The 14,569-nt window shown below is 36.5% G+C and overlaps 1 protein-coding gene across 3 annotated transcripts in view; it reads left to right on the top strand.

Moving 5' to 3' along the window:
• nfat5b (nuclear factor of activated T cells 5b) overlaps positions 1 to 14,569 on the top strand; it is a 135,282-nt gene that overhangs the window by 59,365 nt on the left and 61,348 nt on the right. For 2 of the 3 annotated variants that reach the window (XM_028809807.2, XM_028809805.2), the window contains exon 1: positions 4,323 to 4,450. Coding sequence is in view for 1 of the 3 variants with exons in the window: in XM_028809804.2 (XP_028665637.1) it covers positions 4,325 to 4,450 (126 nt within the window). In the remaining 2 variants the exon portion in view is untranslated. Of the gene's footprint in view, positions 1 to 4,322; positions 4,451 to 14,569 lie in introns of those variants that run through there. The other variant, XM_028809804.2, reaches the window with a different exon arrangement.

Here is a 14,569-nt window from a genome sequence, read left to right as displayed (position 1 = left end):
GGGGAGGAACGATCTCCTCTGTCTGGAGATGATACTGTTTAGTGGATGCAGTGGATTCTCCATAATTTATACTGTAGGAGCTTGCCGAGTGCCTGTCGCTCCGCCACAGATGTCAAACTGTCCAACTCCATGCCTACAATAGAGCCTGCCTTCCTCACCGGTTTGTCCAGGCGTGAGGCGTCCTTCTTCTTACACAGAGAACCATCTGAAACGTTTGTTTTAAAACAAAACTTTCCACCTAAAAGTGCCACAAGTGTCTCTGCCATTGCTACATTACTTAATGCTGCATGAATAGAGAACAGCAGTGCTCCTGACCATGATATGTATGGGAATACCATATAAAGAAAGGTTCAGTTCAGGAAATAACCAAATTTTCTTTGATGTCTGAAGTTCTGCTTGAATTTCCCATTTCCTTAAAGTTGCGCTTGCTCAACTGTAGTTACCTAACATTAATAGTGGGTGTGAACCATTGACGCCAAAATAACATAGTGTGTCAACGATTGTCCAATCACATTAGATTAAAAGAAACCTAAAACAATACTGATTTATATGCCATTAAATGTTGGAGTGTCCAGGGTACAGAGAGCTGCTTCCCCAAAAAATCTGAAAACACCTAATTAAAGGGCAGCCATGGGTCACCCGCTCACCAAAAGATCAAGTTCTTACATAGAGTCTTATTTAGCCAGTGTCCTTCACTCTGGAAATATAGGTGTTCACACAGATTCACCCTAAACCACAAACGCAAGTCGGAACCAATTTTTAATGGATATTTACATCTGCTGACACTAGGCATGTTGTGCAAATAAATACATTTATTTCATGAATATTTCATATTACCTAATTAAGTGGAGTTTATAAATATTTGGGGGGGTGATGCCCCAGTATCCCATGTTACAAACTGCTATTGGCTGCAATTGCATTAACACAGCAGTCAATGGTTCCTCACTCTTTCAGGAAGTAAAATGAAATGAAAATATGCATTTAGCCTGTTTTAATGGTGATGGTCAATAAATGCAACTGACAGGAGCCCATGGAGAAAATTCTCATCAGTATAGTTCATGATGTCTTGACATTGTACGGTGGTAGACTGTTCTTCCTATTTTTTGTGTTTTCTTAGTTTTATATTCTTTTGACTCCTTTATCCCTGAATTAAACAATCAGGTAAAGACACATTCTTGTGAGTACAGTATGTAGTTTTTCTTCCCCAGCACGCTAGAAACATCCAACATGCACTGGCCTGTCGGAATTCCATGCCTTTTTTTCCTAAATCTGCATCAGCTTGTTCATTTACAGTGGGGCAAAATTGTGCAAGTTCTCCCACTTAAAAAGATGAGAGAGGCCTGTAATTTTCATCATAGGTATACCTCAACTATGAGAGACAAGATGAGAAAAAAAAATCCAGAAAATCACATTGTCTGATTTTTAAAGAATTTATTTGCAAATTATGGTGGAAAATAAGTTTGGTCACCTACAAACAAGCAATATTTCTGGCTCTCATAGACCTGTAACTTCTTCTGTAAGAGGCTCCTCTGTCCTCCACTCGTTACCTGTATTAATGGCACCTGTTTGAACTCGTTATCAATATAAAAGACACCTGTCCACTACCTCAAACAGTCACACTCCAAACTCCACTATAGCCAAGACCAAAGAGCTGTTAAAGGACACCAGAAACAAAATTGTAGACCTGCACCAGTCTGGGAAGACTGAATCTGCAATAGGTAGGCAGCTTGATGTGACGAAATCAACTGTGGGAGCAATTATTAGAAAATGGAAGACATACAAGACCACTGATAATCTCCCTCGATCTGGGGCTCCACGCAAGATCTCACCCCGTGGGGTCAAGATGATCACAAGAACGGTGAGCAAAAATCCCAGAACCACACGGGGGGACCAATTGAATGACCTGCAGAGAGCTGGGACCAAAGTAACAAAGGCTACCATCAGTAACACACTACGCCGCCAGGGACTCAAATCCTGCTTAAGCCAGTACATGTGCAGGCCCGTCTGAAGTTTGCTAGAGAGCATTTGGATGATCCAGAAGAGGATTGGGAAAATGTCATATGGTCAGATGAAACCAAAATAGAACTTTTTGGTAAAAACTCTACTGGTCGTGTTTGGAGGAGAAAGAATGCTTAGTTGCATCCAAAGAACGCCATACCTACTGTAAAGCATGGGGGTGGAAACATCATGCTTTGGGGCTGTTTTTCTGCAAAGGGACCAGGACAACTGATCCATGTAAAGGAAAGAATGAATGGGGCCATGTATCGTCGGATTTTGAGTGAAAACCTCCTTCCATCAACAAGGGCATTGAAGATGAAACGTGGCTGGGTCTTTCAGCATGACAATGATCCCAAACACACCGCCCGGGTAACGAAGGAGTGGCTTCGTAAGAAGCATTTCAAGGTCCTGGAGTGGCCTAGCCAGTCTCCAGATCTCAACCCCATAGAAAATCTTTGGAGGGAGTTGAAAGTCCGTGTTGCCCAGCGATAGCCCCAAAACATCACTGCTCTAGAGGAGATCTGCATGGAGGAATGGGCCAAAATACCAGCAACAGTTTGTGAAAACCTTGTGAAGACTTACAGAAAACGTTTGACCTCTGTCATTGCCAACAAAGGGTATATAACAAAGTATTGAGATGAACTTTTGTTATTGACCAAATACTTTTTTTCCACCATAATTTGCAAATAAATTCTTCAAAAATCAGACAATGTGATTTTCTGGATTTTGTTTTTCTCATTTTGTCTCTCATAGTTGAGGTATACCTATGATGAAAATTACAGGCCTCTCTCATCTTTTTAAGTGAGAGAACTTGCACAATTGGTGGCTGACTAAATACTTTTTTGCCCCACTGTACATGTCTTACTGTAAGCAGTGTTTAGCCTCCAGTTAACATGACTAATTTTTGTACATGACATATATAATATAAATAAATGCTTGAAGATCACAATAATGTGTGAATTATGATGCAACATTCCTCCATAGTCTTCATGCCATCTGATTTTACTCAGTCTTCACATAGTATTGGATTCTAAAGGACTGAGTTTTGTTTTTGGCAATAGGGGGATACCTGCAAATGCAGGAAATTTTAACATGCGTTTCATAAAGAATCATAGATCATGAAGGACTATATGATTTACTTTACTATAGACACATTTTAGATTTATTTACTAATATTTTCAATAAAATAATTATAAAATAAATTTGTGCTTAAAAAGTACTAACAACAAATTCAAAATCCAAAAACTATTGTACAAGTACCACATGAATTAATAAATACCAAGATTTATCCTGGATACTTTAATTTACAAAACTGGCCTAAAGCTGTGTTTTTTAACAGTACATCTTTAAAGTCCTGGTTATCAACAGGCTTATGACTTTTACTGTTAAGAGATTTTTTTTTTTTTTTTTTTTTTTTTTTTTTTTTGAGCTAGTAAGAGCATACACATTACCTTTTTAATTACACCTGCTGAGAAGTTCTTTAAGTCAAACTATTAAAAATTGCAGTATTACATACAACATTTAAATTTCCATAACTCTCATTTTTCAGTTTTTATCCTTATTTTAAGTTGCTTTTTGTAAAATCAGACCTTTCAATTTTACATTATTCTTTTATTTTACAACCCTTGCAAAACAGCAGATGTGTCCTGTTTGCTGTTACTTATAGCTGGGCCCTTCCAGAATTACACCTAATACAGGACTGATGGCATTTACTTACAATGTTTATTCCATTGTGCAGTGAAACATAATCATAACAGTACTACTTAATGTGTGCAATTAATTGCGCTGCTTGATGACTTTTATAATGTATCATACATTCTCAATCTGGGCAGCACGGTGGCGCAGTGGTAGTACTGCTGCCTCGCAGTTAGGAGACCCGGGTTCGCTTCCCGGATCCTCCCTGCGTGGAGTTTGCATGTTCTCTCCGTGTCTGCGTGGGTTTCCTCCGGGCGCTCCAGTTTCCTCCCACAGTCCAAAGACATGCAGGTTAGGTGGATTGGCGATTCTAAATTGGCCCTAGTGTGTGCTTGGTGTGTGGGTGTGTTTGTGTGTGTGTGTCCTGCGGTGGGTTGGCACCCTGCCCGGGATTGGTTCCTGCCTTGTGCCCTGTGTTGGCTGGGATTGGCTCCAGCAGACCCCCATGACCCTGTGGTTGGATTCAGCGGGTTGGAAAATGGATGGATGGATGGACATTCTCAATCTAGGCTATGGTGCTCTATGATCCTATAATGGACTATGTGATTTTCACAAAATCTAATATTTTAAGAACTAATACAGTATATGCATTCTAATTATATTATTTCACTTTTAATTTTTCTCTTTCTAGAGTCCGTTTATGACCTTCTCCCAAAAGAGCTACAACTCCCATCAACCAGTGATTGCAATACAACACCAATGAGTCAGAAAAGTGGCGGAGAGGTGGGCACACCTCCTCCTGCAGCCCTAGCCACAGGTAAACTCTAGTTTGGTACTTTTTATTCCTTTTTACATCTGGGAATTGAATGTCAGTAAACAGTGCTGGCAATGGTTCCTGGCCTGTTTATAGGACCACTACCTTCTCTAGGGTACCTGCAAGACCATCTGAAGTAAAAGCTGATTTAATTGAATAAAAACATTACTGGATTAGACAGTTGTTGCTTTTTTTAATTACTAGAAAGAATCTTATCCCAGTCTCTTGAAAGGTTTCTTTTTCAAATATGCCAGGAAGTGTACAGAAAACCATGAGAATTTAACAAAATGTATTTTTTTCCTTTTAAAATATCTGAAACATTTTAACACTGTCTCTGTTACACAGCATTTTCATATATATTCATTCATAGTGACCTTTCATTAATTTAAATTTATTTTATCAATATTGAATCTTTTTTTAATAATGTTTGTCATTAACCACTATTTATATTTCTGGGATGAAAGTGTCACTGTTCATGAACTATTATGAAAACTTGCTTTAGTTGAACTCAGCTACTTTACCTATGTTTTCCTAATACAGTACTTGTGCAGTTAGTTTTTTAGTATAGTGTATTTCAACAATGGGCATACTTGAAAATGTCTTAATTTAAAGAGTAATCAATACATAAGTAGTCTTCTCCTCAGGGTCTAATTTTTGATGTTGTTGCTACTTATAAATATACCGGTGTATATCATCTTCAAAAAATGTATGAATGCTTTGGATTTTAATAGTGACCATAAGAATAGAAGCCAATTGTTGAAATATATGCATCACTGAACAGTTGTCCTGCAAATAAAAACTCTTGTCACTCAAAACATTACTTTTACTACATTTAAATTTGTGAGTTTTCCATAAAAAATATGGAAAATAATGGAAAATGGGAAATATGCTGGGTTAATCCCCCCATCAATAACTACTGTAGAAATAACATTTTCTAGCTGCAATAAAAATACAAGCAGTACCTTTAAGCTATAAAAAATCAACTGAAAAATATTCACTTCTAGATAATCTGAAACAAGCATGAAATTTGCAGCTTTCAAAAAGATTTTCAGGTGATAAGTGCAAGTCAGTCACCAACAAAGTACATAAAACACATCTTTATCCAAAGTGTGATGTCATCACATAAATGCTTCACTAGGTCAAATGTGTTTTGGAATTTTTGATGCTCAGTTATAAAAGCATCATACGTTCACTCTTAAATTCTAGTCCTACTGGAAAGCACTGTTCTTCTTGCAGTTAATTGAGCACATGGGGAAAAATGTGTACTTTATACCTTCTGATATATTAGTATTAGATGATTACTTCTGACATGCTTTAAAGAAAACTTGATTGATGAAGTGAAGAACACTGTAAACGTTGAGGCACTAGTTTAGAATTCCTTGTGCTACTCTTCTACTGGCATCAACAGAATACCGTTATACTGCCATTCTGTTGCACAGCATTGTCAACAATGCACAGATCTTGTTGCTAGACATTTTAAAAATGGAATTCTTGAATTTTGACTTAGCTTTTATTAAAATCCAAAGTGTTTATATATTTTAATAACATTTTTTTGGATTCTCGTTTTATTAATTTTTATAGTCTGTACTCGCATGAGGAGAACACTGGGCCTTGCAGTTTTAGACAAAATAAATTTGTCGCTTGTTTTTTGATTGCTTAAATCCTACACTCTTGTCTCTTTATGTTATTCCAGAAATTAAAATAATTAATGAAACTTAAACAGCTTCATTAATTTAAGTAAGCTTAAACAGGTGTATTTGGTTCTCTTCAGTAAGATTTATTAGTGTTGTTTTGGAACTATGAAGTATTTGTCTTGTTGCATTACTATAGCATTAGCTGCCATTCAAACTTGGTTAATCAAAATTTAAGAATCAATCAAAATATGCTAGAATGCAAACATTTTGTTACTGCTCACATTAAGACTAAGGTCTATACCCATATTATTGCAGTAGAGCTTTTGATTTAGAATAATGTGCTATTACATTTAACAGTGATACAGTGAAGCCTTATGTTATAGAAGTAATAAATATAAAAGAAGTTATTTCAGTCACTTATTTTTACTAAACATCTGAAGTATATAAAATCAGTTTGTTTCCTATATTGCTAATAAACCATTAGATTAAAGAAGTTTAACATTTCTGTAGGAATTGTTTTAAATTTCTATTTGTTATTCAAATGGAAGGTGCAATGTAGTTTTTAGCAGTGCCCAAGTTCAGAATGTGTTCATTAGAACAAGAAGTTTGTTGCCTTTCAGGATCAATACCTTACACCAGCCAATTGCATCTCTTTGAATAAGTGGGATTTTGTGATTACTGCAGTCAGAAGATGGAACCCTTTTTCTTAAAACATCCCATTTTTGGTAATAATAGGTCTGAGTCTACTTTCATTACTGCTTTGCAAATTTTTGGTTTCAGACAATTTTCTTAACTTTCAGAAGATGCATGTGTTTTTCTAAGTAGAGATGTCACAAGAACCACTACAGTACCTACCAAAATTCAAAAAGATGGTACAAGCATTTTTACTGTATTGGTAGTACCATGTAAAAGTCCATACCACACTTGTTCTTAACTGCAGGTAGATGAATTACTCCTGAAGCCACCATAATATGCGAATAAAAACTACATATGAAAATGGCTCCATAGTAGCACATATCAAAAAGAAAAATGTCAAAAAAGTGGTCGAAGCAGCACAATTTCGTTGTGCGATTCCCAGAATCTTGCTTATTATTATTTAAAAAAAAAAAAAAAAAAAAAAAGAAAGTTTGTGTGCATTTTTTTTAACTCCACTTTTTTCTTAGTATGGAGTTATTTTGGAAGTAGATTTGTGCATGCTTTCGGAGTGAAATTATGTGACCAATCAGATGCGAGTTGTAATCATTAAACTTGTGAGATCGCTTTTTAATACCATGTCTTACACAATCATAATAAAGGAACTGGGGCTTCACATTCATTGTCTGATTGAATTGAGCACACCTATGGATAGATGGCCATCAATCTTGTAACTGGTTTATATGCTTTGGGCACAACTACACTAATTGCACTGTGTTGTGGGAGGAAATTGCATACTGACAATGCAAGTAAAAATTGAGGCAAGTCTGAGGACAAAATGGCTACACTGGTGATAAAATGAGTTGACCGTTTTTTTTAATACCAAAATAAAATGTATTTAATTCTTCAATGAGGAAAGCACTACAATTATGCCAGTTGGCAAGACATAGAAAATGGCATAGTTCATTGCTAAATACAAATATGCAATTGCTAAATTTGTGCCATTTATTTGGTTTTTGAAGCCAATTTAATGTTCATTTAGCATAATCCCTTAAATATGAAAATATGGTGAAAGTGCATATGTAATATATTTGAAAGGAACTTTTGTGAATGTAATGCATTCTGCCAGTTACACTGTAATTCCAGTTGTTTTTCTTAATTCTGGATTTGTACCCCGGCTAACCAGTAACAAAGTTTGATCACTCCTGTAAGACGCTTTGAAAAAGGAAAACAAAGGTTGTTTTACAAGAGTTCTGAAACAGGGAATTAATGTAAAACTATTAAGTCTGATTCCACACAGGAAACCTTAAAGTTTGGACAGTGTAAACAAAAGAAAGGACAGATTTAGAAAATTAAACCTAACAGATTTTGTCATTTGAAAATTAAATTAGCTTTACTCATCTGTTAATTATTACTGTTTAGTAAGTCATCTATGCAGCTAATGGTGCAACAGAAAAAAAACAACTTTAAAGAGTTGGTTTAAATGAAAATATCCTGAATTGACTTGGAATTCACTAATTCAACAGTACAGATATAATAATGTTTGAATTTTTATTTTTAGTATTGATTTTATGAAGTATTTTACAATTACTGCAGAGAAAATGTTGGACAGTAAATTTGGAATATACACAAGATAAATCAGGTGATCCATGATGATATCATCTTAATACATAATTCGCCTGCCTCCTCACTCACTCACTCCCGTCCGAAGCCGAATGTGCAGTCGCCTTTTGCGCACGTCCGAAGCCGAATGCGCAGTCGCCTTTTGCGCACGTCCGAAGCCGAATGCGCAGTCGCCTTTTGCGCACGTCCGAAGCCGAATGCGCAGTCGCCTGTTGCGCACGTCCAAAGCCGAATGCGCAGTCGCCTGTTGCGCACGTCCGAAGCCGAATGCGCAGTCGCCTTTCGCGCACGTCCGAAGCCGAATGCGCAGTCGCCTTCTGTGCAGCTGCCCGAAAAACCTTACGAGACTGAAATCCAACCCCAACATCGCGACAGGCGGCGGATTTAGCCTACGCATTTCAGGATTATTATTCTGAAATCCCAAATCCTTCCGCCCAGGCGTAGGATATTAGCCCCGATCACAGCCAACCCTCACACTCAAAATAATACGTAAGAACATATTATTATTAAGTACTTTCAGCAGCAGGAACGACTCCACAGCCATCACAATCATTACACTACCGTCGTCCACAGATGTTGATGTGTGCGAAGCGAGGTACACATTCTAAACCGCATACAAATCTCCACAGGTGGCGCGGTACGCATTGTCGTGCGCTGCTGCTGAGATCTGAGTAAAATAAAACGCTGCTGGCCTATTCGCACCAAGCACTGAATGTTCACCACACCATCTGGAGTGATTTTAATGCCCCTTGCATCCTCACCCTTTCAAAACTGCTTATTCTCGCAACTTGGTGCCAACGGCCGCAAAAATTCAAAGAGAAAGGTGACTTCGATTAAAGCTCTAGAGGCCTGAAAGGCGATTTCGACTACAGCTCGAGGCCTAATTACGCATTCTGATTCAATTACGCATTCATTCAATACACCTATATCAGGTTTGTGGAGCTTATACTCATTACTATTCCATATTTTACTGGAACATTCATCATTCAATATTATACTATAGGCCTGGAAAATGTATCAACTAACAGTACAAGCCTGTACAGTAATGAGTGAAGTGGACTAAAATCATTACAAAAAACATCTTCATTTCTTCTTCTACTTTTTGTTGATTTGTATTTCTCATTTTCTCCCTTTTACTGCCATAGGCCTACATAATTATAAAATATGGCAATTTTTATGCACATGACACAAAATAAGCTGAAAGACTACATGTGTTTCCAAATTCATAGGGCATTCCCTGTCAAACTAGCATTCGCCATGACTATAAACAAGTCACAAGGACAAACATTTGACATAGTAGGAATATTCCTTGCCGAACCCGTTTTCAGCCATGGTCAATTGTATTAGGCTTTTTCAAGAGTCAGAAGGGCGAGTGATGTGAAGGTGCAAGTTAAAGATGGGCCACATCAAGGCAAATTACTACCAAACAGTGAGAGTGTCTTCACAAAAAATGTAGTCTACAGAGATTTTACAACTTTAGTTGCATACTGACAGGTCTCCAGTATACAAACAAAAAACATTGTCATAGATAGCATGTATTTTTTAAGTGTACAGTATTTTTCACTGTGATAAAGTCATACATATCCCAAACCTCTTAGTTAAGAAAGTGATGTAAGTAATGATAATTATTTATTTCTTACTTATTTGTTCTTCATACACTGCTGACACAAATTCGTGCCCGTTTCATCTTACATTGTCGAAATGGGCTTTTTGTCTAGTTCTGTATAAACCCAATGCTGAAACCCCCCAAAGATTATAACACTCCACTTGTTACACTAGGATATTCCCCATGTCTATAACACAAATAAAGTTCAAGCTCTGCTTTATGTCTTCGTATTTATGAATACTACTTGAGGTATATACCAGTATTTTAAAGGCGGCTGTTATTATTAGTATTAATTTACTTCATATTCCATTACAGAAAAAGGCACAATATTGTTCTCTTGAATAATGGAGGTATGTTTAATAAAAAAAAGCTGTTGAATGGGATTTCTGTTTTGCTGTGGTGTTGAATAGGTACCAAGTACAGTACTGTGAAATTTTAACTGGTCTTAGTATCAAATACAAATTCTGGTGTTGTGGCATCCTTATTTGGAAATGCTATCACATTTTTCATCTTTATGGTATCATTGACAATTTTAAACTACCACGCACAACTGTTTTTTTAAATTATTTTTAAATACATAGTAAAGGAGAGCAATATTCAATTTCTTATGTGTATGCAGTTAAAGCATATAGTGAATATGTACATTGCGCAAGTGTTATGCCATTTTTTTTCATAATTTCTATTATTTGTGTCCTGTAGTTCAACTACTAACTCAAAGTGTTTTCCTTTTTTCTTGGCTTTGTCCATATGACCTAAGAGAATAATGTGATGGGCTTTCAGCCTTCGTTTAAAGCAGTCAACATTGATTTCATTAGAATGGCTTAGTAAGGTTTTGGATTAAAAAAAGAATAAATTCAGATCTTCTCAGGTATAACAATATAATACAGAATATTAGTACTGTACCATTCCTAATTTAACTGGTTTTAAGTGAACCAGATTATTAGTACAGTCAGGTTGTCAACAGCAATGGTTAAATAACTTAAGCACTTATTTATTTAACAACATGAGACTGAAATGCTGAAAAAGGTGTTTTGGCATAAAATAATTGTTACTGATTTTTCTGTCCATTTTCAAACCTGCTTAATTAAGTTCATGGTTGCAGGCACCAGACCCCACCTCATAGCTTTGATCATTAGGATGTAGTGGTGGCTCTGATTCTAAGGATCTTTACTGGTATCTGGTAGGTTGCTGGTTCAAATCATGTTACAGCCAGAAGGAACCTCCTCCATTAGGCCCTTGAGCAAAGTTCTTAACCTGAAAATTGCTCCAGGGTTGCTGTACAAAGGCTGACCCTGTGCTTTGTCCTCCAAAGGTCATATGAAAAGACAATTTTCCCTTGGGGATTAATAAAATATATCAAATCAAGTCAAATGAAAGGCATAACTAACTTTGAATCGGTGCTCACTTATACATGGCCAGTTTAGAGTTGCCAGTAAACATAACACAGATATTTTGGAATGCAAGAAGTAACCCCAGAGTGTTTGTCAAAATACTAATGCAGCCATTGCCTAGATCAGTATCTAGGTCTGTTTGGCAGTAGCTCTAACCTTGCCATCTATTTGGCATTATTAGTTTTATTTGTATTTTGTTATATGGTAATGTATGAGTTGTACTCGGTAAAATAATTTTTGATTGTTTTTAACATTCTGAAAATGGAGATTTATTATTTGATCTCTTAATCGTTGATCCATCTATACAGAAGATACTGTATATACCATACAGATGAATTTTGTTTTATGCAGTTTATCCTTGAGCCTTAATCCATAGACAGTCAAGAGTACATTATAATTGGCTACCATTCTTTAGTTTCTGCTTGGGACCTATTATCAACGCAAACTAATTTTATACAGTTACAAATATAAAAAGCATGATGTCCAAGTTTGCAGAATGCTGAAACTGTATCTTTGTTACTGTCCGTTAAATTTATTGTAATTAATGTTGGTTTTTATATCATAGCATTATTGAAATATTTATAAATACATATTTTGCACTTTTAGTCACTTAGACATAGTACAATTATAATCCCTTCCTTAAAAAAACAATACCCTTTGAAGAATTTTTAATTCCAGAATTCTTTGGGGTTGGATTTCCCCTCTTGGTATTCTAACATGTTATAAATGTTATCACTGCTGTTGTAACCGTATGTATAGCATTTTTTTTTCCAACTAAAAGCAGTGCCCAATTATTTTGATACTGTCCAAGTAATGGAGTTAAAATGCAGACCTGACTGTTGCAGTGGTTAACACTGTACTGTGTTGCCCAGTCAAACAATTTTATGTTAGGTTTTTAAAAAATTTAAAATGTATTATCTACTTCAAGAAATAACGTTAAACAAAGGAACCAATGAATGAATAGATGCATTGTACTGTTGTGGGTTAGGTTAATGATATTTCTAGATGCTAGATTTTATTAATTGTAAAAATTTTCATTGACATGGAATTACAGTGTAGATACGGACTAACATAAGTTTAAAATATAAATAATAAAGTAATTTAGGTGTATGTACAATATCTCGGTGCAAGATGAGGTTTGTAACTTTGTGTAAATCTGATAGGCCTTGTAGATGTAAAATTAATTTTTGTTAATTCTGTTATAGGCAAAGTGTAAATAAACTATAAATTTACTTTTCTCAATCGATACTTTATGAGCACTGAAGAGTTTACTAGTGCTTTAGCTAGTAATCAGTGTTTGGCTTCAATTACTTGTTTTCTTTGTAATATAACAACATCAAACCCACTTAATGTAGCGGAAGGAGATAGGGAACTGGAGTGTAAGCTGACACGAACCAGTTCTGAAACCCACTGAATAATATCCACAATCTCACCCACACTGGGAATGTTTGGAATTTCTCCTCAACCCAAAATGCATCTCTTTGAGAAGGAGGAGAGAGAAAAAAAGTACTTGGAGACTGTACAAACTCCACACTGACAATTGCCTGACTTCTTCTAAAAGCAAGTATTACTGACTATGAAGTGAACCATACAGTGAATGGTTTTGTGCTCAGTAAGTTGCTCATAACATTCAGATGGACGAATAAATGACATATTGTTTGAAGTAGCTGCTGGTTTATAACTACTTGATTAAAAATCACAATTCTTAAAAACAATGTAGGCTGTTATGTTGAATGTGAATGATAACAATTATGTCAGACTGAACCTACTTGCATCTCATCAGCTGCATTGTACACATAAATGGTACAGAAAACTCCTGGCTTCATTGTTTTTTTTTTGTTTTTTTTTTGTTCTAACAAAAAAGTTGGTGCATGCCTTGATATCTTCTTTAGTCTTTTTAATTTTGTGTTCATGCTTATTTTTGAAACTTTTTCTCAGTCTAGTCCAGCACTCTTTAATTAGTTGACAGTTTCCACAATCATCTGCAATATAGATGGCAGATCTTGTGCCAGGAATACTTCAAGCATAAGACGATGCAATTTTAACCCACCTAAACATAAGGTGGGCTGCTGTTCCAGGCTAAAAGTGCATACATTTTGAACCAAAGAAGCCATATGTGTATTTCTTGCACTTCATGTAAATTAAGGCAACAGAGAATCATCTTTACCTGGAAAAGTGGCTAGGCAGGGATATCATCTATTTTAAAGAAACTCTGAATCCCATTATGAAATAAGATATGGAGAGGTTGTGTTTCAGTATTTTGTTAGCCTCATGCTATCCATCAAAAACTTGGCAGCACAGTGGTTAGCACCACTGCCACAGAGCTCTAGATTCCTTTCCTTGGATTATGTAGTGTGTGGAGTTTAAATACTCTTTCAGTGTCATTATATGTTGTTTTTTCCAGAACTAAAAGCTGTTAAATTTTTATATTATCCATTTTCACGGCAGTTGATGGCTGTGGGGTTCGAAATACAGTAATCCCTCCTCCATCGCGGGGGTTGCGTTCCAGAGCCACCCGCGAAATAAGAAAATCCACGAAGTAGAACCCATATGTTTATATGGTTATTTTTATATTGTCATGCTTGGGTCACAGATTTGCGCAGAAACACAGGAGGTTGTAGAGAGACAGGAACGTTATTCAAACACTGCAAACAAACATTTGTCTCTTTTTCAAAAGTTTAAACTGTGCTCCATGACAAGACAGAGATGACAGTTCCGTCTCACAATTAAAAGAATGCAAACATATCTTCCTCTTCAAAGGAGTGCGTGTCAGGAGCAGTGACTGTCACAGAGATAGAGAGAAAAGCAAACAAATCAATAGGGCTGTTTGGCTTAAGTATGTGAAGCACCGCGGCACAAAGCTGTTGAAGGCGGCAGCTCACACCCCCTCCGTCAGGAGCAGACAAAGAGAGAGATAGAGAGAGACAGAATTTGTTTTTCAAGCACAAATCAATACATGCCCTTCGAGCTTTTAAGTATGCGAAGCACCGTGCAGCATGTCGTTTCAGGAAGCAGCTGTACAAAAGATAGCAATGTGAAGATAATCTTTCAGCATTTTTAGACGAGCGTCCGTATCGTCTAGGTGTGCGAACAGCGCAAGAGAAAGAGAAAAGTAAGCTGGGTAGCTTCTCAGCCATCTGCCAATAGCGTCCCTTGTATGAAATCAACTGGGCAAACCAACTGAGGAAGCATGTACCAGAAATTAAAAGACCCATTGTCCGCAGAAACCCGCGAA

This window comes from Erpetoichthys calabaricus, chromosome 9, assembly GCF_900747795.2.
Source record: "Erpetoichthys calabaricus chromosome 9, fErpCal1.3, whole genome shotgun sequence".
Lineage (NCBI taxonomy): Eukaryota > Metazoa > Chordata > Cladistia > Polypteriformes > Polypteridae > Erpetoichthys > Erpetoichthys calabaricus.
This window is presented reverse-complemented; position numbering and strand designations above follow the sequence as displayed.